Here is a 22,169-nt window from a genome sequence, read left to right as displayed (position 1 = left end):
ATTTTCTGTCCCATGGTAAACTTTCGGGCTTCTTGAATATTGATAACAACTGCTGCGACAGCTCGAAGGCAACCAGGCCATCCTCTGCTCACCTCGTCCAGCTGTTTGGAGAAATAAGCTACTGCCCGTTTATAGGGACCAAGTCTTTGTGCTAGTACTCCCAAGGCTATTCCTTGTCTTTCATGAGAAAACAGCCAAAATGGTTTTGAAACATCCGGCAGTCCAAGAGCAGGAGCTCTCATTAACTCTCGTTTGAGCTGTTTAAATGCATTTCGTGTTTCTCCAGTCCAAATTAATTTTGACTGGTTTTTCTTTATCAGCTCATATAATGGCTTTACCAATAATCCATAATTATGTATCCAAAGGCGACACCAACCTGTCATCCCTAAGAAGGTCCGCAGCTCTTTCACCGTCTGGGGTTCCGGAGTTTGGCAAATGGCCTCTTTTCGTTCAGTCCCAAGTTCCCGTTGTCCTCCCGAGATTACGAGTCCCAAGTAGGTCACGTGTTGCTGGACTAATTGAGCTTTCTGTTGAGAGACTCGATATCCACTCAAACCCAAAAAATTAAGAAGATTCACAGTCCATTGAATACAACTTTCTCTGGTTTCAGTAGCTATTAAGAGATCATCTACATACTGTAACAAAACCCCTTCATTATCCGGAGGTACCCAAGTTTCAAGTTCTTTTGCCAGTTGATTTCCAAAAATAGTGGGACTATTTTTAAACCCTTGTGGTAATACTGTCCATGTTAACTGAGTTCTTCTTCCAGTTTCAGGATTTTCCCATTCAAAAGCAAACAAATTCTGGCTTTCTGTGGCTAGGGTCAGGCAAAAAAAAGCATCCTTCAAATCCAGTACGGTAAACCAAACTTGGTTATCTTTTAGTTTTGTTAACAAAGTGTATGGGTTTGCAACTACTGGATGTATATCTTCAGTAATCTTATTTACAGCTCTCAGATCTTGGACTAACCTATAACTTTTTCCATCTGCCTTTTTAACTGGCAGTATGGGGGTATTGTATTCTGATTCACATTCAATTAATATTTTATACTGTAGGAACCTATCGATTATTTCCTTTATTCCTTTTCTGTCATCCAATTTCAGGGGGTATTGTTTAATTTTTACTGGCTCTGCTCCTGGTTTTAGTTTAATTACTATGGGGGCTGCATTTTTAGCTTTTCCCGGAACCTCGGAGGCCCAGACTCCAGGATATACCTGATCAACGATTTCTGGAGGCACTTCAAACTTTGGTTTAGTTTGTATTAATGCTAAACTTAGAATGTTAATTAGCTGGTCCTCCTTGATTTTCAATTTCATTTTTCCTTTTTCAAAAACAATTTCTGCTTCCAATTGTTCTAGCAAATCGCGGCCCAACAAGGATTTCGGAGATCCGGGCAAATACAGAAATTTATGTATTCCCATTTGTTTACCTAATTTATATTTAAGCGGTTTTAGAAAATAAGCCTTTTTCTGCTGGCCAGTAGCTCCCATTACAGTCACAAACTCTTCATCCTCCGGTATCAGCTTTTGATTTAACACTGAATAGGACGCCCCCGTATCTACAAGAAAATCCACCTCTTGTTCTATTTTCCCTAGCTTAATTTTAACCAGCGGATCCGCTAGGGTGGATTCCCCCGGTCCCCCTCATTGACCAGAGGCGATATTGGCTACAACAGCCTGTGCTCCACTCAGCTTGGGACATTGTCCTTTCCAGTGACCTATTTCTTTACAATAAGCACATTGATCTGACCTTAGGGGCTGGCGCGAGCCTCCCCTCCTTCCAGTTCCCCGACCCCTCCCACGAAGGGAGTTATCCTGTCTTCCCAGCGCGGCTACTGTAGCTGCGGCAATAGCCGTTCTCATTTTTCGTCTCTCCTCCCCTTCTCTATTCCGATACGTTCTCCAGGCCTCTTCTATCAACTTTTCTAAATCCCTTATCTCTGTCTCTTTTAATTTCTGAAGTTTCCTTCTTATATCCTCTGAGGATTGTCCCAAGAACAAAGAGACTAGCTGCTGTTTCCCTACCTCAGAAACAGGGTCTAATGTAGTATATTTCCGCATTGCTGCTCTTAACCGGTCAAGAAACTCTGTGGGAGTTTCAGTCTGACCTTGTTTTACTGCGTACAAGCTTGACCAGTTAACTGCTTTCGGTACTGCATTCTCGATACCAATTTTTATCCATTCTTGATATTTTTTCAATAATCGGTAATCATGGTTATCATTAGGGTCCCAATTGGGGTCGGTTCTCGGTATGTGGTTATCTACCACACCGGGTAAAACCCCAGCAGTTATTTGAATTTGCACTTGAGTTCGTGCATTCTTTATTATTAATTGTTTTTCAGTCTCAGTTAAGGCATCCAGCATTAAATCGATGTCCTTCCAATCTGGGTCTTGATTTTTAACAATCAGCTCGAATCTTTTGGCAACTCCTTCGGGGTCGTCTCGGTATTCCTTTACTACTTCTCTCCATGAATCCAAATCATTCATTGTAAATGGTATCTTAATTCTAGTGGGGCCAGTAACCCCCACCGCTTGTCTCAGAGGAGCCTGAATAATAGGGCCCATCTTACTTCGAGTACGGGCCGTTATAGGTGTGAAACCTAAATCTTTTGTTTTTGTATTTTCCTCAGGTTCCTCCGCACCCGCATCCTCAATGGAATTTCCCTCTGAGGATGGTGGAGGTAATACAGAAAGAGAGAGATCGAGGTCCTCTTCCATCCTTTCTTCATTTTTCTTTAATTTTATACACCTTTGTCCTATACTACATGCTGAGCAACATCTTTTCATTTTTCCCGTACTCTTTCTTTGCTCTTTTTCTATCGCTAGCACGAGAGGGTCTTGTGGGGCCAAATTAATGCCACATTTCTTCTGCCAGTCTGAATGATTTCTTAAAGTGAAAAACATATCTGCATACATTACTTCATCCCATTTTCCCTCTCGTCTCAAAAATAGCATCAATTGCAACAGAGTATTGTAGTTTAGTGTCCCATTCAAGGGCCATTTTTCATCATCATCTAATTTATATAAGGGCCACCATTGATTACAATATTCTATCAGAGTTTTTCTATCCACATTCCCACCTGGGGGTCCCCCAATTTCCTTCCAATGTGCTAGGATACAACCTAAGGGGCTCTTTTTCAGTATTCCACCGCTCTGCCTACCTCCCATATTACTTGCTCTGATTTTTACCTTCTCAACCACAAATTATTCCTGCTATATACGTGACTCTCTCTCTTTTGTCCCAGGAAGCCCAGACCCGACACTTAGGGCATTCAATATCCTTTCCACAATCTATTTGTAGCTTTTGTTTACACCGCATACACTCTAGGATATATACGGGTTTACACTCATTTCCTGGATGCAGAAGACACCATTCAAATACCCACATTTATAGAATACACCAGACAGGGAACTTCTTCCAACAACAACAACACAAGGTTAATAAAATAACCAAGCTCAAAGTTATAACTATAATAATAATGTATAAGTTCACGTCCCAAATCATCAGTAAATCAATCACACTTCATTCATCTCCGGTCGTACCTCCTACGGAGATACGAGTCTGCGGATCGGAACTTCACACACACTTTGCAGCTGCCTCTCACTCACCCAAGCATTCAATTCACCGTTTTTTTTTTTTTTTTTTTTTTTTATACTCGATTTTATCACAATTTTGACTCAAAACTCACGATGATCTCCGTAATCCGTTTCCAATCCAATAGTCGTTTACCACATTCAGTTAGCCAAAAGGTCTGAAACAAAGCTAAACCAGAAACCAAAATACATGTATGGGCACTAAACCAAAAGCACGCAAAGTGCACAACAGCATACAGAGTATACTGCAACAAAAATGTCCAGACACGTATTAAACCAAAACCAAAGGTATACCAAGAGCATCAACTACCTGGCATACGCCATCCTGCATAAGTAAATCTTATGACTTATGGACAGCCCAAATGACCGGTCCCCAACTAATAATTTAAAGAATACCTTTTATTCTTTCCGATGGTGTTCTTGTCTGCTCCCGCAGTGATCCGAGTGAGGCGAGGAGCCCCTCCGGGAAAATCCCGGGGGTACCCTAGGGAGTCCTGTTCTCAGCGGGTCCTGCAGCCGAGCAGAGAATGTCCCATCTGGGTCGCCAGATTGATTCAAAGGACATTGACTCAATAGTTAATTTTAACTATTAAGTAGGTATTCTTTATTAGCAGCGCTGGTTGCACGGGGGATCGCTCCACCTATCGTGCACACCGTTAGGCTTTAGTGTACAGACTAAATACAGAGCGTTCATGTATATGCATTAGATTTCCGAGAAATACGTTACATATTCATCCTTTTTCCGAGAAGTCATTAACATATTATAATGTTCGTTACGCATGCGTGTTAAGGTCTCTGGTGGTCTTTCGGACGTCCTCTGGTGGTCTTCGCTAGTCTTCCTCACGGTGTCCGCTATTTGACCTTTCTCTTAAGGCATGCGCAGTGTGGGTCATCCCAGGTGGTTTATCTCTTTTCTCCCAGTTAGCTGACCCTGGCCAGTTTTAATCACGAAGCTCAGCAGAACTCAAGGTTTCTTATCTCTTTGTGCCTACTGTTAACAAAGCTCAAGGTTTTCTTACATACCAAAGGGTTTAAACTTGCCTAGGCGAACATAAATCAAGGGATACAAAGATACAAAACACAAAAAAACAGGATGAAAGGACATCACCACAGTCAGTAGATTACACATACAGGCCTCAATTATTAACAATTAATATAATTGTTTATAACAGTCTCTTGAGTCTTCACATCAATGGTGACTCAACCACTTCCCTGGGCAGCCTGTTCCAATGTTTGACAACCCTTTCCACGAAGAAATTTTTCCTAATATCCCATCTAAACCTCCCCTGGCGCAAGTTGAAGGCCATTTCCTCTTGTCCTATCACTTGTTACTTGGGAGAAGAGACCAACACCCACCTCATTACAACCTCCTTTCAGGTAGTTGTAGAGAGCAACAAGATCTCCCCTCAGCCTCCTTTTCTCCAGGCTAAACAACCCCAGTTCCCTCAGCCGCTCCTCACAAGACTTGTGCTCCAGGCCCCTCACCAACTTGATTGCCCTTCTCTGGACACGCTCCAGCACCTCAATGTCTTTCTTGTCGTGAGGGCCCCAAAACTGAACACAGGACTCAAGGTGCAGCCTCACCAGTGCCGAGTACTGGGGAACAATCACCTCCCTGCTCCTGCTGGCCACACTATTTCTGATACAGGCCAGGATGCCATTGGCCTTCTTGGCCACCTGGGCACACGGCTGGCTCATATTCAGCCAGCTGTCAACCAGCACGCCCAGGTCTTTCTCTGCCGGGCAGCTTTCCAGCTACTCTTCCCCAAGCCTGTAGCACTGCATGGGGTTGTTGTGACCCAAGTGCAGGACCCGGCACTTGGCCTTGTTGAATCTCATACAGTTGGCCTTGGCCCATCAATCCAGCCTGTCCAGATCCCTCTGTAGAGCCTTCCTACCCTCGAGCAGATCAACACTCCCGCCCAGCTTGGTGTCATCTGCAAACTTACTGAGGGTGCATTTGATCCATTCCCCCATTTTGGGGGGGGGGGGGGGAGATATATCATCTCCCCCTCAAAAAAACAAGCCAGTCTTGTAAAACAACAGGAGGTAGAGAGGAAGGAGAGTTTACTAATTTTAGATTTAATAGCTAAGTGATAAATATTCTGTATTGCAATATCTTAGGGCAGAAATTTATGAAGCGATAGAAAAGCGTATCTTATAGTACCCTTAAAGTGAACTACCCCAATCAAAGAAGCTGGTTGATGTCTACAATTATTAGAGTAATTCTACCTGTACCACTGTGTATGTTTCTTCGCCAGAAATTATTAGCCAGGACAAGCCAGGGATTAGAGACTACAGTTCAAATGTTATAGTAGCTATACCAGGTTCTTGGGTTTTGCAGCATGGAGCAGCCTGCTGCTCTTTAGTAACCACCAAATTCCACAGATCACATTTGTAAACTATACCACTCACAGCAGTTTACATGAAGACAGAGACAAAATCCTAAACTCTATTCAAGAAATATTCACCTCTTGACTCTTCTTAAGGTCACCCAGTGAGCTAATGGCATACCTAGAACACAGTCCATCATTCTTCAGTCCCCTATCAACACCTCAGGGCAAAATCTTTGCTTTAAGAGATCACTTAAAGATGAAAAGCAAGACTACTGTCTAAGGTCAAATGGTTTTGAAAGTTGCAGTTTGACAAGGCATTCTCATGAATTAAGGATATCCTCAGTCATCCCTGCTTAAAGAGTTTCAGAAACTGGGCAGGGGGAACTGGGACAGGACAAAATTTAAAAAAAAAAAAAAAAGGCAGAAAAACAAAAAAAACCCCACACAAACCAAAAAAACCAACCCACCTACATGATGATCATATACCCTACAAAGCTAAGTCAGATACCCAAATTCAACTCCCTTTATTTTCTGTAGCTGGGTCAAAAATCAACACTGTGACCTCAAAAAGCCAGTCAGCTGATGCCCACATCTGCACATGCTCAAATCCACCCCTGCCTAGCCTGGGAGGTCCGGACATATATCAGACAAGCTCATCTGCACCAAAGAGAAGGCGTTCTTTCACTGAAAAGACAGTCAGACTTCATATAATAAGAAAAATCTCAATGGCTTGTATAACTTATCTGGCAGGGTAATACTCCTTATAAATTATTGTATTTCTATTTTAACACATCGTTAGGGGAAAAAAAGTGAATATGATGGCAACACCCTATTTCTGTTTTAACATATAGTTAGGGAAAAAAGTGAAAATTATGGCAGTATCCTATTTGCATAAGAACTTAGCAGTTAAAGTATCAATAATAAGTAAAACCTCTTGACTCAGTGCGCTTGTCAGTCTCAAGCACACACAAATCCATGTCTCCCAGTCCCCACGGGGCTAATCCAACCATCAAGTGTATACCTGTAACACTATCCAACCTTTTAGACTGGGCAGACTCTATAGGTTTTTACTCAGGGATGCTATAGTAAAGCATGTCCAGCCATGTCACCTGCATGACTAAAATGCATGTACCCCCAGTAGATACATAGCCAGTTAGGAAGACAACCAAACAGCTCTTGGTCACAGTTTCATATATGCCCATTCTAACAAGAAAAAACAGGCACAAGGACTTGGTTCAAACAGCAGTCTGTGCAGGCACAATATGGAAAGGATTCCAGGAAACGACTGCCGGGTGCAAGTTGTGATGTTCCAGAACAGGTTTGGCCACCCTACAGTTTGATACCGCTTATTACCTAATTTTTTTGAACCTGTGCTCAAGTGCCAGATACTCAAGTACCTAATATGACACAAAGATGCCTTAGAATCAAGAATCTACTGTATGTTATATATTATAGTATCTATTTTGTAAGCATATAATACAGCCTAGAGCAGGTGGGCTCAGAGCCGGCTGAACACAGACTACAATGTGCATCACCTAAATATGAGCATGGGATGCATCTGCTCTGCATGTGGTGGATACAAGACCTGTAGAATATATGTTTGTCCCAGCTTTAATACTTGGAAATTTCATGACGTCGAAACAAAAACTGGCTATTTCTGGGTGCTTTTTAGTTAGAGCACATCTTACAGACGCATTATCTTGTGGACAATTATTAGCCATTTCGAGTTTCCCAGTTTCTTAGTGTGCTAGCCAAGGGCTTGTAAAAGCAGGGCTAGGGAGGAGAACTTTACTATGTCCCTTAAATTCAAAGACTCACTTTTTCACTATACAGTTGACATCACCAAAATTAAAAAAAAAAAAAAAAAATCCCAGTTCTGTTAAAAGTAACATCGTTTAAGAGCCAGAAGTCTGTTCTGTTCCCCTTACGCCTATAGCTGTCAAACAAGCGCGTAAGACAATAAAGCTTTATGATGAAGAGGAGAGACCTGAAAACTTGCTGCTAAATAAAGCCAGGTCCTTTCAGGCAGGCAAGGAAGAGGCGAGCTGGAGCAGGCGCGCTCGCCCTTTGTAGCCCACTTGAAGTCGACGGCGCCGTCTCGTAGCCCGCCTATTCCTACCGGGTCCCCCGGTCTCTCGGGGGGCTCCAGATCAGTGAGCAGCCCCGGGGGAGGATGCGGAGGACCGGCCCACCGCACGGTCGGGCCCCATCGACCCGGACCCGGCAGGGAGGCGTCCCGCTGGGCCGGGCCGGGCCGCGCCGCCGACAGGCCCACGCCTCAGGCAGCCCCGCCGCGGCCGCCCCAGCGGGGATGGGGGACGGCTCGGGATCGACTCGTACTTACGAATTTGGGCTTCCTGCCGTCCGCCGTCTCCTCGGGGCCGCCGGCGCTCCCGGCCCCCGGCGGGCCCTTCCGACGGAGCCCCTTGTTCTCCCGCCCGCCGCGACCCGGCGGCGAGGACGGGGCGCAGTAACGCGGCCGCGGCCGCCGCGGCTCCATGGCCGCGCTCGGGAGAGAGGAGGGGAGAGGATGAGGGAAAGACCGCGGCCCGCGACCGGGCCCAGGCCCGGCGGCCCCGGCCGAGCTGGGCGCCTGCGATTAGCGCGGCTTAGCTGGGCTCGGCCGGGCAGGGCGCCGCGGGGGAAGCTCAGGGCTAAAGCCGCCGCCGCCGCCTCAACGCGGCAAAGGATTTAGCGAAGAGCCTCTAATCCCGGCAGGCGGCGGCGGCGGCTGCCCCCGGCCGCGGCACCGCCACGCCGCAGCACCGAGCGGAGAAGGGGGGCGGGGGGAGGCCGGGGCGCGCGCCCCCAACGGCCGCTGCCCGGCGCCTGTCAGAGCCCAGGAATGTCCCGCCGTCCGAATCGTCCCGCCACTGCCGGTCCCCGCCCCCGGCCTCCCCGCGCCAGCCAATCCACGGCGGCAAGGATGGAAATGGCGCTTCCCGGTTGGCTGGCCTTCTGCCAATCTCCGGTGAATCAGCTGTTCTCTGCAAAGCGCCGGCGAGGAGCCCCAGTGACCGCACCTGTTCGCCCGCGCCCCGCCCGCCCCATCCTTCCGGACTACATGTCCCAGAGAGCAGCGCGGCCCGCGCCCGCCGAGGGAGACGGAGCTGCGCGGCGCAGTGAGCGGCGGGAGTCGTAGTCCCAGTCCCGAGCAGGCGGGGGTCCGCGGGGGCCGGTGAGGGAACGGGGTCAGTCCGTGTGCGGATTCTGTGGGCGTACGTGGGTTTTCCTCAGGGTTTGGGGCGTCTTGTTTCTGTTTGGCCCACAGGAAGTTTCATGCTGCCACGTAACGGCGGCGGCCACGGCCCGCCCTGAGAGGGCGGTTCCCGTGTCAGCGGTGGGTGAATCCCCGCGCTCTGAGGCACCACCGCCTCCTCCACCTGAGGGGTTAAGATGCACCTCCACCCCCTCAGGAGGGTTTTATTTCCTTGTCTCCCAGGTCCTGCCGTGTCTTCTGAAGGATTTGATCACCCGCAGCCGAAGGACGGGACGGGCCCCTGACCTCCTTGGCCTAGGGTGCCGATTTCCAAAGCCTGGTTTTGTTAATTCTGATTTCAGACGTAGAGCCACTGTTTGACAGGTGAAAACTTGTTCATCTGTTTCTATGGAGCTTTTTTATGTATTTAGAGCCCTGATTTTTTATATGTAAATACACATTTTAATATATTTTATATGTACTTAATATTTTTATAAATTTTATACCATTTTGCTGGTACTGGGATAAGGAAGCAGAGTAACACGAGAGAGACGTAGGCCCTGTTCACAACAATGGTAGCATTTCCACGGGCCTCTTCAGGCCAGGATTTTGTTCTGTGACCAACACAGTCTTTGTGGAGGAGCTGTTACTAGCAAGGCCAAAAGAACAGGTGTACCCTATGTTCTGTATTTGTTTAATGCAATCTCTTGTTTTCTGCCACAGAAAGACCTCCAAGACTCTGTGGTTTGTGGGGAAATGAATAAATAGAGATTTCATTATGCTATAGACTAGCAAATTGTATATGCCTTAGAGAATAATTGAATTGTCATTAATACAATCGATACTTTCCATTTATCTTTATCTTAAATTAACAGTAGTTAGAATAATGATGCAAACTGGAGACTTACATAGGGGAAAATCTATTTCCAAATCTCAGTGTTAGATATTATTAAGAAAAAGAAGGCTAACACTCAGCATTCGAATCTCTAGAGTATTTTCTAAAACAGAACAAGTTTCATTTTTTTTCTGCCATTCAGTAAGAAAAACGGTTAGGTTTCCATACTGTTTTTATCATTTTGAGTTGTCTTGAATACAGTGAAAATAAAATGCTCCCTCCAACAACTGCATTCACTTCTTCCACGTAATTTGAGGGGCTTTCATTCCAGTGCAATGACATCAAAAGAATAAAGAATTCAGTCCTTCAGCATGACTTACTTACACAGGCAGTGACCTACAAAATGTAGTGACTACTACACAGAGCTCTGGTGAAATGTAACAGAATTCAGTCCCAAACTGGACCTTTGCAGGACTGGGATTTAATGCTAGGGAGCCATGGGGCAGTGTAGAGTGGATGCTAGAATTATCTGTATACATTAAACTGTTTGTCCTTTGGCACATTTCTATAGATGTTTTGTAAATTTATATTGGAATTGTTTGTGGAGAGTATAATTAGCACAACACTGTTTAATGTCATGGTTAATGATTTCCTGGAACATTTGATTAGAAAATTAATCAGCCTATGTATGTGTATGATAAAGCTGTTTAAATGGACCTCCTAATTGCACTGTAGTAGAACACAATGGCTTGTGCCAATATATCACTTTCAAGGTACTGTATTGCAATAATAGAGAAACACTAAAGGGAATAATTTATCAGGCAGTTTTACTAAGCCAAAAGTAAATGTTAGTACTTTTGATCAATTATTATTATTTTATGCTACCCCTCTTGTGCTTGTTAGGTGCTTCACAGAAGCACAGAAATACACTCTTCCAACAGCTTAGTTGGCCAAGATTAATCATGACTGAGGAAAAAATTGTGAGAAAGAAATGAGTCAGTAATACTATAATTGTGCAGAGATTATACTTAGTCATAGCATGCATATTGTCTGCGGCAGGCATATAGCTTGGCCATTTGGCATTATTTTTGTTCTGGAATGAGAATTTTTTAATTTTAAAAGTCTGAGACAAAGTCAGTGCATAAAGTTAAACATACAGATATTTGCAAAACTGGTCCTTTAGATTGATGGATTTAATTAGGCTCTTCCCATTCTGTTCCATCTCTTTTTTTTTTTAAATATACTGTAACTAAGGTCTTAAACCAGAAAAAAAAAAAAAGAATACCCTCCTAATATTCATTGTTCCAGGGAGGCAGTTTTTCAAATAAATCCCTGTGCACAGCGTTCGTAAGCTGGCTTTTGACTGAGTTTAGGCAGTTCTCCATATTTCATTTGGAGGCACCTAGTTCTTTCGTACAAGAAGAAGATAAAACAGTTAATTAACTGTCCTTTAATTAGGTTCATCCTCTTAAACTGTCACATAAAAGTTATGAAGGATTTTGTGAGCAATGTTGTTGTTTTTATACAGCAAGCATACAAGTTTAACTGTCTTTATTACTAATGCTATTTAAGTATTCTGACAAGCAAAACCTTCCAGAGCCACAGTTCCTGCGGCTTGGCAGAAGCAAGGCAAATGGCAGCTAGACGTGTCTTTTCCGGAAAATGGTTTCTTCTTTCTCTCATGAAAAGCACCAAACAGGCCATTCTACCCCAAATCCCTCAAACTTGCATAGCTATTTGTAAGTCGTACCAATTGAATATGTATCTTATACCTTTCCTAACATCTTATTCAAACAGTTAATAAAGTAGTTAAACCAAGTTACAGGATTGCTAACTCATAATGCTGATAAAAATTACGTTGGAAAAACACGGCCTGTCTTCATGTCTTTCAGAGACAATTGATGCTGTTTTATCTAAGGAACTCTTTAACAGTTGCATTTTCATATTGCAACAGCAATCATTAATATCCTTACAATATAATATCCTTAAATGTAACCTATGGATAAGATGTTACTTAATTTTGACAGCATGGAGGGTTTGCAAAGCATATTATTCCATTATTAAGATAATGGCTAGATAAAAACTCAAATGGTTCATCTGGTCTAGTCTATTAACTTTACTAAGGAACCTGGCTGTTAACAAGTTACCATACTAATAGATGAACAAATTTATGTTACAGTTATGAGAAAATTCATGCTCTGTTCAAGTAATAAAGTATTACTGAAGAAAATTTACTATGTTTTTTCCTGTAAAACAAACAGCTAGAATTCTTGTGGGTTTTTGGACATCATTTGATTGTCATTTAGTCAGTGTCATTGCCACTATACTAGTATATGTTATCTCTGCTGTCTGTTTGGGGTATAGACTCGGAAAATCCATAGCTAGAACTCTGTGCTGGAAGATCATGGTTATCAATCAGAAAAAGGAAGCAACTAGAAATTTGCAGCCTAATAAGACACTAGCCTGAAGTTCTTAGAAGGGAAAAAGCTATTAGACATTTTCTGATGTACAGTTATAGTTATGAACTTAGTTATGAACGGTTACAGAGTTATAAGTCTACTAAAATGTGACAAAAAGGAGTTTGTGGTTTAATAGTCTTTTCACAAAGAATTGAATTTCTCCTTTGCTTAAGCTCGTCATTGAGAAAACTTCTGTTTGTCATGAATCTGCTTAAAGGGAATCTGAGAACTGAGTTTAGGCTAAACCCTAAAAAATAGTCATTTTCTTTGAGGTTCTTTCTTGGTAACAAGTTCGGTTTACTCATGCAATGCTTTAAGAATGTATGATGTTACTTGTCTTATGATGCTTCTTTTTTAAAATCTTGCTCTTACTCTCATCTGTCTGACTGCCCAGTGTGCTACATACAGTTGGAAGTACTCAAAACACTTCTTTACCATCATTCACTGGCACCCTGGCACACAAATATGTGTGCGCTAGTTACTATTTGTCTCATACTTCTGAATATTTTAGGTGGAAGTAGGGGCCTATGACAGAACAGATAATTAAAGAAAATGCTGTCTTACCTGGTATGTTGAATTGTCTGTAGAGACAAGCAGCTTTGAGCCATTTGGGTCACAGACTTGGTAAAGTTGAACTAGTCAGACCTCTTGGCGCATGTATTTCTTGTCTCTTAAAAATCTCTGAACTAGTATCTTCTGAAAACAGTTGTTTTCTTCCCTTTCTCATAAAAAAAAAAGAAAAGTATTATGGTCATATTTCTTGCAATTCATTTCTGCTACCAACAGAAGTACTTTCGGAAACCAGAATCTTGTTGACTTTGATCCCAATTCTTTATTGCTAGGTGTCTTGGTCAGTCACAATGGTAAGTATCAGTGTTAAGTATCGATGCAATATGTATCTTGCACCAGTTATAAAAAGCATTCAGGTTTTAGAGAAGCACAAAGGACATCAGGGGTCTTTTTCAGTTATGCATGGCAGTAAATTACAGGCACTTAAAAAAGATGTATTTAAAGGACTTAAGCTAAAATGAAGCTTTCACTGAGATATGTCTTTAAAATATTTTTATACATTTTTAATTATTACATGGCAGTTATTACTGAGGAAAACAACGCAAATGGATTTAGCAGATTCTGAAGGTATAGCTGTATAGCCGTCCTTACTCAAGAATGTACAGATGAGAAAGGCATCCCTGAAGACAGCATATGTCACAATCCTGTTATTGATTTTATATCAGTCATAGCTTTTTGAAATGTCAAACAAAATTTTACATACAATGGATTTATTTTCTCTCTTTTCTAGCTAGAATTTAAATTAAGGACTTTCAGAAGTAGCTGTAGTCTGAATAAAGCCATTCTCCTTTCTGAAGCTTTCAAAGTCACCCTATTAAAGGTGAGGATATAAGAAGTAAGAAGGTAGTTTGCTTCATCAGTTTATTGTGGATTACATGTTGCTGGTAATTTCTCACAAGATATTTTAGGCTAGTCTCTCATTCAAATGAGGAAGTTTAGTATACCTCCTTCAAGATACTGTCTAGATGGGAAAAAATCAGTAAAGTAGTCCATTATACAGTTCATCAAATGGATCTTTATGAGGATATTGGAGATGTGATTTGTGGCACTATTTAGGATACATTGCATGCTACATTATTATAAAGTTCAGGTTTGTAATTTAATTATGAAGCAAATTACCTTCAGTTCTAACTTTAGTTGAAGTGACTAGGCCAAACCTGACAGCTGATATAAATTATAAATTTTAAGTGGTCTGAGTGTCATGGGCCGCAATAAAGGCTATGTTACATAATATTATACTTCATATGGGATTTTCAGAGCCACCTCAGGAATTAAATAAGCCGCTCAAACCTTGTCTCTTCTACCATTATGGTATTAAATGTTCCTAATAAAATGATTACAAATAGTTAATTTTTCCCAAAAGAAAATAAAGATGTTTCCCAAGGAGAAAATTGTGATGAAGTTTTTTTGTGAACATAACAGTCTGCAGTAGTGTGATCAAGTATAGAGATTTTTCAAGGCGTTTACTATAAAGTTTGTAAGGCTTATGTCAGAATGCTGGGATGTAATTATCTTCCATTACTTCTTGAATAACTCTCTGAATTCCTCATAGCTTTCCTTTTTTAATATACTTCTGTCTTTTTTTATGATTCACTTCCCGAATTTCTTCTAAGATTCTGTCTTTCATTTTCACTTGTGGTAATTTATATTACTTTCTACTAGGTTGTGATACTGTTTGCTTTCAAAAATCCCTTATTTTCCTTTGACAAATGTATCATTTTGAGATATAGATATATAAAACCACATATATGTATATTCATATATAATGCTTTTTATGAGTTAGTTACGTATTGAGGAAGTCTCAAAATTGACTATCATTTGTTTATATAGCTTTTATTTCTCTCTGACTGATTTTCTTTTTCTAATCCATCTTTAAGTAAGTTTCTCATTTTAGTTTTTCCTCTTGCAAGAATAATGGATATAATCATCTCATGGTTACTGCAACTTAATGTTCAGCTACAGTAAGTACTGTACATGTACATTAAGAAAAATGCTTCCTGTCATTTCAAAAATATATATATATCATTTTGGGAAATTCCTGAATATATTCTATATGAAACAATCAGCAATTTTGTGGGTAACAGAAGTCACTCTGTTGCTATGCAATCTGCATATTGGTTTTTGATCTTCTGTTCCTTTGCATGTTTCAGTGAACAACCTGATTTTTAATGGCTCTTTAGCACATGTAGTCGTATGCTTCTACAATCAGAGTGCAATGTGCTACCTTTCTTACGTTATATAGAAGCTTAATCTCTTGTCATAGGAAGATGAAGAACATAATTTGAAGGTGTACTTTGTATCACAAGTACTCCTCCAGTGCAGCATAGCTACTAAGCTAAGTTTCTTCTAAGAAGTTTCTTAAGTGGCAGTTTTATGACAAGTGTGAATCAGAATAAACTTTGTAAGTTTCCATTTTCCTTCACGTATGTTATAATAAACGAAAGCTGTTGGTTAAGAAAAATGAATGCTTTCACTTATTTTCAAAAAATACTTCTGCAGAAGCGAGGGAGATGATTATGTTGAATTGTGATATAGAGGTTATCCTATAGGACCTAGAGATGTAACTAACGCTCAGGTATTTGTTTGGAGGGGAAGGCAGATGAGAGAAATTGTATTGTGATCATTAAAGGAGTGCCTCTCCGCTGGCAGTGGTTGACAATAGCCTCTCGGGATGTTTCTGGTCCATTGTAGCATGACCTGACGACAGAATGAAGACTACCGAAACCAAAATGTATTTGCCCAGAAAAACACAGGCCAGTTGACACGGTTTCTGTTACCCTATAAATGGAAAATAGAGAGAGAGCAAAATCTCAGCCTCTGTGTAAGTAAGTGTCAGGGCATGGTGATAGCCAGCTCTCCCTAAGGGATGGGGAGCCGAGGCAGATACCACGGCTGGCAGGGCAAGGGGCCTCACTAGCCAGGGCCCATCCCACCATGCCCAAGCGAGGCAAGCAAGACCAGCCCAGGGATGGTAGCCAGGTTCAACCAATAGCCCAGACTATCCAGGGAACTTTGTGATGATGAGGCAGGTCTGAGGCCAAGCCAGGAAGTCAGGCCAAAGGTCAGGGTCAGGATCAGGTCCAGTGAAGGTATCGAGGGTCAGACACAGTCTAGCGATGAGGGAGGCATGTCCACAGTGATGAGACAGGTGAAGCTTGGAAGTCACGCTGCAGATCAGGATCAACAGGGTTCATGTCTGGCAGAGCGAAGGTCTGTCCTCTTTTCTGTGATGTGGTATGATACGTGCTGGAATCCATCCTGTTTGTGTATCCCATGAGTGGCCTCATGAGGCTTAAGATCTTCGTTTGTTACTTCTACAGCCACCATGAATCTGAAAGAAAAAAATCCATGATTATGTGTCCATCAGTCTCTGAAAAATAATGTAATTCCTTATCCCCATCTGTCTATGAAACTGTGTTCCTTTTAATTCATGAGTTCGTTTCCCCTTGTTTTGAACAACCATGGTGGTACCAGTGAAGAGTAAATCTCCTCAAAGAAGTTAGGATAGCCTTTGACAAGATTTAAAATCAAGCAGGGAGTCATCAGGGAGTCAATCATTGTACCCTACTAAGTGCTCATAAAGTTGTTATTTACCATTATGTTGTGTGAGTTTCAAATCTGGACGTCGGATAGATGCATGTTTTCCAGCTAGAAAAGCATCAACAAAGACCTCTTTTAGTCCCATTAAAAGAGAGGGAATATGAAGACCTGCACAGGCTTGCAAAATGCTGACTGTACTGGGGGATTAATAAAGGCAGCCAAGCTGTGATAAACCAGATACGTGATTTGGATGGATGATATGTACTTTCAAAACAGCTTTCTTTATGTGAACTACAACATGGAAAAAGGAAGAATGTTGTCCCAGAAGTGGTTCAAAGCATACACAGTTAAGAGCAGTACACTGATCAACTCTTTTGCATTCTTCACTGGAAATAAGAATAGAGCATCAAGATACAAGATTGTCTGAAGAGCAGCATGCAGGGCAAAGAGCTCAGCAGCATGAACAGCAGGCAGGCTTATGTATGGAATGGTGCTGAGAACTGGGTGTTTAAAGATACTGATCCCAAATAAAACTGCATTGCTTATCCATATCATGAGCTTGACTCACCTACCCTCTGCCCCCGACAGCAGTGTCATTCACTGTAAGACTCTTGGTCCCTGTAGTGATTGCTCCTAGTTCTACTTAGGTGATGTGACTTCTCTGTGGCCTTGCATGTCACAAGTCAGTAATGATATTGGGGATAAGTGTCCATATACCTGAAATGAGAAAGTATTTCCAAGTACTATGGTTCCATAAAACAAATAAAATATGGGGAGAGTTTGTAGCATTTATACATAGGGGAGATTCATATTCTCCAGCTTAGGGCAATCTAAAAGTTAAAGAACTAAGCTAAACTCTTTCTATGATTAATGAAGTAACACTTAACTGAAGCTCTCACTTTAGCTAGTGAAGAGAAACTAGCACCTACAAAAGGCAGTTCATCCATTCTTAAAATATGAATCTAAAACAAATGGAAAGAAGAACCTCTGGAGATCCTTCTCTGTCTTCACTGACTATAGAAGATGCTTCAATACCTGGCTTAGACTAGATGAGTACCTTTTATATGCTGAAGGTAGGTGAGGTAAATCTCATTTTCTCAAACTGTTCTGGGGACTTCAATTTGTAGTCAATAAATTCACTCCCTTTCACTAGATTTTATTAGACATGTTCATATTATTTCAGAAAACAGAGAAATATTTAAATAGCAATGTTAATAACTCCCTGGAATTAACAAGAAAATTCTCTTGTGATCCTCAGAGAATAAAACTTTGAATAATCATACTTCCAAGATAATCTGCACATCTTTGACAATAGTTTTTGATAGTCTAAAAATTGAAGACAGATTTTTTTTTCCCAAAAGGATTAATGACTACTTCCCTTACTCCTTTTGCTGCAGTCTGTTATCATTATGGATATTAAACTGCTTCAAAGACTGTGGGAAGTGTTAAGTTGCAAATATACTCTCCTGTTGTACAGACTTACTTGGACGGCGATTAAAAGGATTGATGCTGCTACCAACCTAAATGTTCTAGCACATTTTCTTGTCAAAATGTATTCCATCATTCTGCTTCATCTTCCCCCCTCCAGCCACCTTTTCTATTACAAAATATTGTTTCTTCTCACTTGCAAAACTTCCCCTTCAACCTCGGAAACTTTTGGAATATGAAGAAATTAACTCTCTTCTCTAATCAGCGCATGACAGCAGTTTCGTCATTAATTTGTTAGATTTCTAAACAGGTACCTTTGAGCATTCTTCCCAGATGGCACTCACTCTATGAAAAAGTCATCTGTAAGCATCCACAAGCAACTTAATTATTCCTTTTCGAATCTTTCTTTAGAATTCTCCTTTGCTGGTATGCCCACAGAAATGTAGATTTTAATTACAGCCTCTCTCACTGTTAGGTGTTGCTTCTGATCTGGTCTCTATTTGCTATCTCTCTTCTACAAAGAGACAGCAAGCTTTTGGGGCATTGCCTTGTTTCCATCCAAAACACTTACAGCTCTAGGACCCTGGCACTTTACAATAATAAACATCTTGACTAATACACAGAGCCTGATACTTGTGTTACATGCAAAAACTAGAACACCTAAACTCTGTTTGATTTCTAGACTTTCTGAGTTTCTGCCTGCATTTACATGAGAAAATTCACCACAACAGATATATCAGAATAAAAAATACTTGCTTTCCAAACTTAATGTTCCACTCTTCACATAGGGCAAAAAGTCACTAAGGACCTGTTGTAATTTGTCAATGTTCACCATATTTACCAAATGATCCATATTTTATAGTTGACATTGTTCAATACAGCTTTCAGGCTTGTGGTATTTTATAGCTTTGAACTATACATGTGCACAATCTCAGAATTGACTGTTTTATCCCCATGTCTATTAGTATGGCTTGTGAGAGGAATTTGAGGTGGACATAATTATCCAGTTATGCTTTAGGTAGAAACAGAGGAAAACTTGGCCTGTGTGTCTAGAACTGAAGTCTTCATTGTACAACCATTTCTTTTAAATTGGGAGATTATACAAGCTATATTCATTCAGATTCAGTCTTATGTAAATCATGGCTTTGCAGTCACTTAGGAGTTGTATCACATTAATCTACAGTGACAGTGTTCAACAGAGTCTAGAAAGTTGTTTGATTTTACACTTTGTAAATGACAGTTCTTGATTTCCTGTAATATTTTGGATCAGAGACAAAACCTTGTTTCAGTAACTACATATTAGCTGGACAGTTACAGATGAAATGCAGAATTGTTGTGGTTGGGTGATATGATCAACATTCATCACAAGCTAATAAAAATGATTTTGAACATCTTAATTGGAGATCACACATCTCTACGTAGTGTGAAATAAGATGTCTGGATGATTGCAAAGGTTTTGACTGGTCCTTGTGCTGATAGCCTGCAGGAGATTTTAATATTTTGAAGTCACACCAGATGGGCAATCTGCTGCAGTATATACCTTGGCTCAGTTTTAAGCTGCAAGGGTTTGATATCTGATGTCACCTCAAGGGAAAAATAATGAACAGCTGCACTAATGACATTTTTTAATCTCTCTACTCTTGATTTACCTATGGTTTGACTGATGCAATAGTCAGCTTAGGATAACTGTAGAAAGGCACAGACCTTCTACAATACCAAGGTGTAAAAATGCACAAGGGGATCAGAAATGGAACTGGAAAAAAATTAGTAACTATTATTTAACTGGTCAATGCATGCCTTCTAATCCTATGTGCAAAATTTAACTTGTTGCAAAATAGGTTTGGAAAAGCATACAGATATAAGAAAAAATGGCAGAAGAATCACAATTTGAAAATTAGTATTGTAAAAGCATACAGATAAGGTTTTGATTAATTTTTATAGCTGCAAGAAATGGAGTCAGTTTTCTGGATCAATGGAGTTATTTATTCTGGGAGTGAGTAGGTAGCAGTACCAGCACTCCCCTAGTCCAAGGTTTTGCTGAATGAATTCTTTAATAGAATATTCCATGGAAACAACTTAAGTCAATGTGACTTCTGTAGCCCTTCATTGCAGTCCCCAGAATTGGTCTTTTGTCCATTTTGATACTGGACAACTCATAGCTTCAGGTATGTCATGGTGTTGTGTATCTCTTTCAGTGTGGACTTCTAGCACAAAGAAAGACTTGTAATTTACAATTCATCAGCTGGGTGAGTCTGACTGGCAGGCTATACAATGAATATGAAATAGAGGATATATTCAACTTTTTGAACTGACCTGTAAATTCAGGTTGGGTTTTTTGGTTTTGTTTGTTGGGTTTTTTTAATCAATTGCTTCAGACTATAGCAAATATGTCATGTTAAAAGAGAGAGAAAAATGTGAGGAATTAGGAGCTGTCATTATAAATGGCTGGTTTTGAATTAGGGAGCCAAAGAAGGAACTGCAGTAACTTGTATTCTATTATGCAGACGCATTTAGAACTTGTCACTGAATAAACGAGATCTCATCTAAGTGCTTTGCGCTACTGTGGCTGCTGAACACAAGTACAATGAGTAAATGGTAGAGGAAACAGTCTGGGTTGAAAAATAGGACATGTAAAAGATCACTAGAACTTTCACCTGGATTGTGAAAGGAAAACAGAAAATTTAAGGAACACTTACATTTGCCATCTAAGCACTGAATGAGGAGAAAGACAATCAGAAGGTCTCTTATTTCTGACTATATCTGGTTCTGTGTCACTTGTTATGCTTCATAGTTTTTAATTAACTCAAGCTAATTATTAAATAACTTTGTCATGATAATACACTATGAAGCCTGACTGAGAATGGGGCCTTCCACACAACTGTGAAATGCATGAAGGATGCGTTTTTAAAAAAATCTGAGAATATATAACAGTCTGTGAGTGACGCAGGAGCCCAGGACAGAAAGGACATCTGATAAAAGCCCAAATTGAAATTGGAAAGTAGAATACACAACTGAAGGTAGAGAATTAACACATAAAAGCATATGTAGCTAGCATTTGCCTGGGAACTGAATTCGGGAGGGCCAAAACAAGCTTAAGGAGGGTCAACAGTGCTCTGACACTATAGACTTGAAGGATAAAAAAGATGATAGCATATGATAGAGAGACACATGGGTTCAAATTTGGATATGGATCTGTTCGTGCTCTGGTAACCAGGACAATTACCAGCATGTGAAGTAAAAAACAAAATTGACCCCACTACTCTGCAGAAGTTACAGGTGATGACAGTGTGCGTACATCATAGAAAAAGATTGTGCCAGTCCCATCACTGATCCCAGTTAGTCACTCGGTACTGCAATATATAAAATTCTCTAGAGTAATGGGGCATTCAGGTTGGCCTTTTCGCTTTTCCAGAGAGTTGCACTATATCAAAACCTGGCACTGGGACAGGCTGGGAATTGCTTGAAAGCCACTTTGTAGTTCCCGGCTATTTAACATACCCCGGGTTAGGAGACTCAAGTCCCAACATTTTCCAAAGTCAGGACAAGATGCTGACAGAGGTTGATACCATTTGCAAATTTCAGAAAAAGTTCTTCCACCTTCTACCTCTGTCATTAAAAACCTTGTTGGTTTGACTTCTTTGAGAATCCTAGAAAACGAGATAGAAGAAGGAAAATTATATGGGACTCCACTCCAGCACTTTGTGGGATAACTTACATTTGACTTGCCATGAACAGGCTGAAAAGCCAGACAGGTGGAGTGATTTGGTTTTAAAGTGTGATTTGCTGAAATAGGCTTCTTCTATTTGAAAGGCCACAGATAAACCAATCACACTAATTATGAAGAAAATTACTTCGTATTGTTTAACTCAAAGACAACGTATCCAAAGTGGATTATGATAGACAAGGCTGCCTTATGCCTAGGTCTGCTCAAGAACAAGTGATGCCATGTGATACGCACCTCTGAAATACTGAATAATGAACAAAACCCTTCCTAGAAAGAAGGCTCTAAATGTCTCCTTTTCTAAGTGAGTATGTATTTTTTCATTGAGATGCACAGTACAGTACAGTGAATTAAAGGCATTTTGGAGTTTTGTAGCTGAATGTCATTCCCTTTAAATGAGATACTGGCAGTTAGATGGCTTTGATTGCTGCCAGCTGTCAATACCCCTGAGGAAAGCAGAGATACTTCTGTAATGGAAGATGAACAAG

General features: G+C 41.0%; 1 protein-coding gene across 1 annotated transcript in view; it reads right to left on the bottom strand.

Moving 5' to 3' along the window:
* The window catches only part of DIAPH3 (diaphanous related formin 3), a 258,871-nt gene extending 250,204 nt beyond the window's left edge, over positions 1-8,667 (bottom strand). Inside the window, exon 1 of the mRNA XM_052786020.1 lies at positions 8,274-8,667. Coding sequence (XP_052641980.1) covers positions 8,274-8,429 — 156 coding nt within the window. The 5' untranslated portion in view covers positions 8,430-8,667. The remainder of the gene's footprint in view (positions 1-8,273) is intronic.
* Between the last annotated feature and the right edge of the window lie 13,502 nt (positions 8,668-22,169).

This window comes from Harpia harpyja, chromosome 4, assembly GCF_026419915.1.
Source record: "Harpia harpyja isolate bHarHar1 chromosome 4, bHarHar1 primary haplotype, whole genome shotgun sequence".
Classification (NCBI taxonomy): domain Eukaryota; kingdom Metazoa; phylum Chordata; class Aves; order Accipitriformes; family Accipitridae; genus Harpia; species Harpia harpyja.
This window is presented reverse-complemented; position numbering and strand designations above follow the sequence as displayed.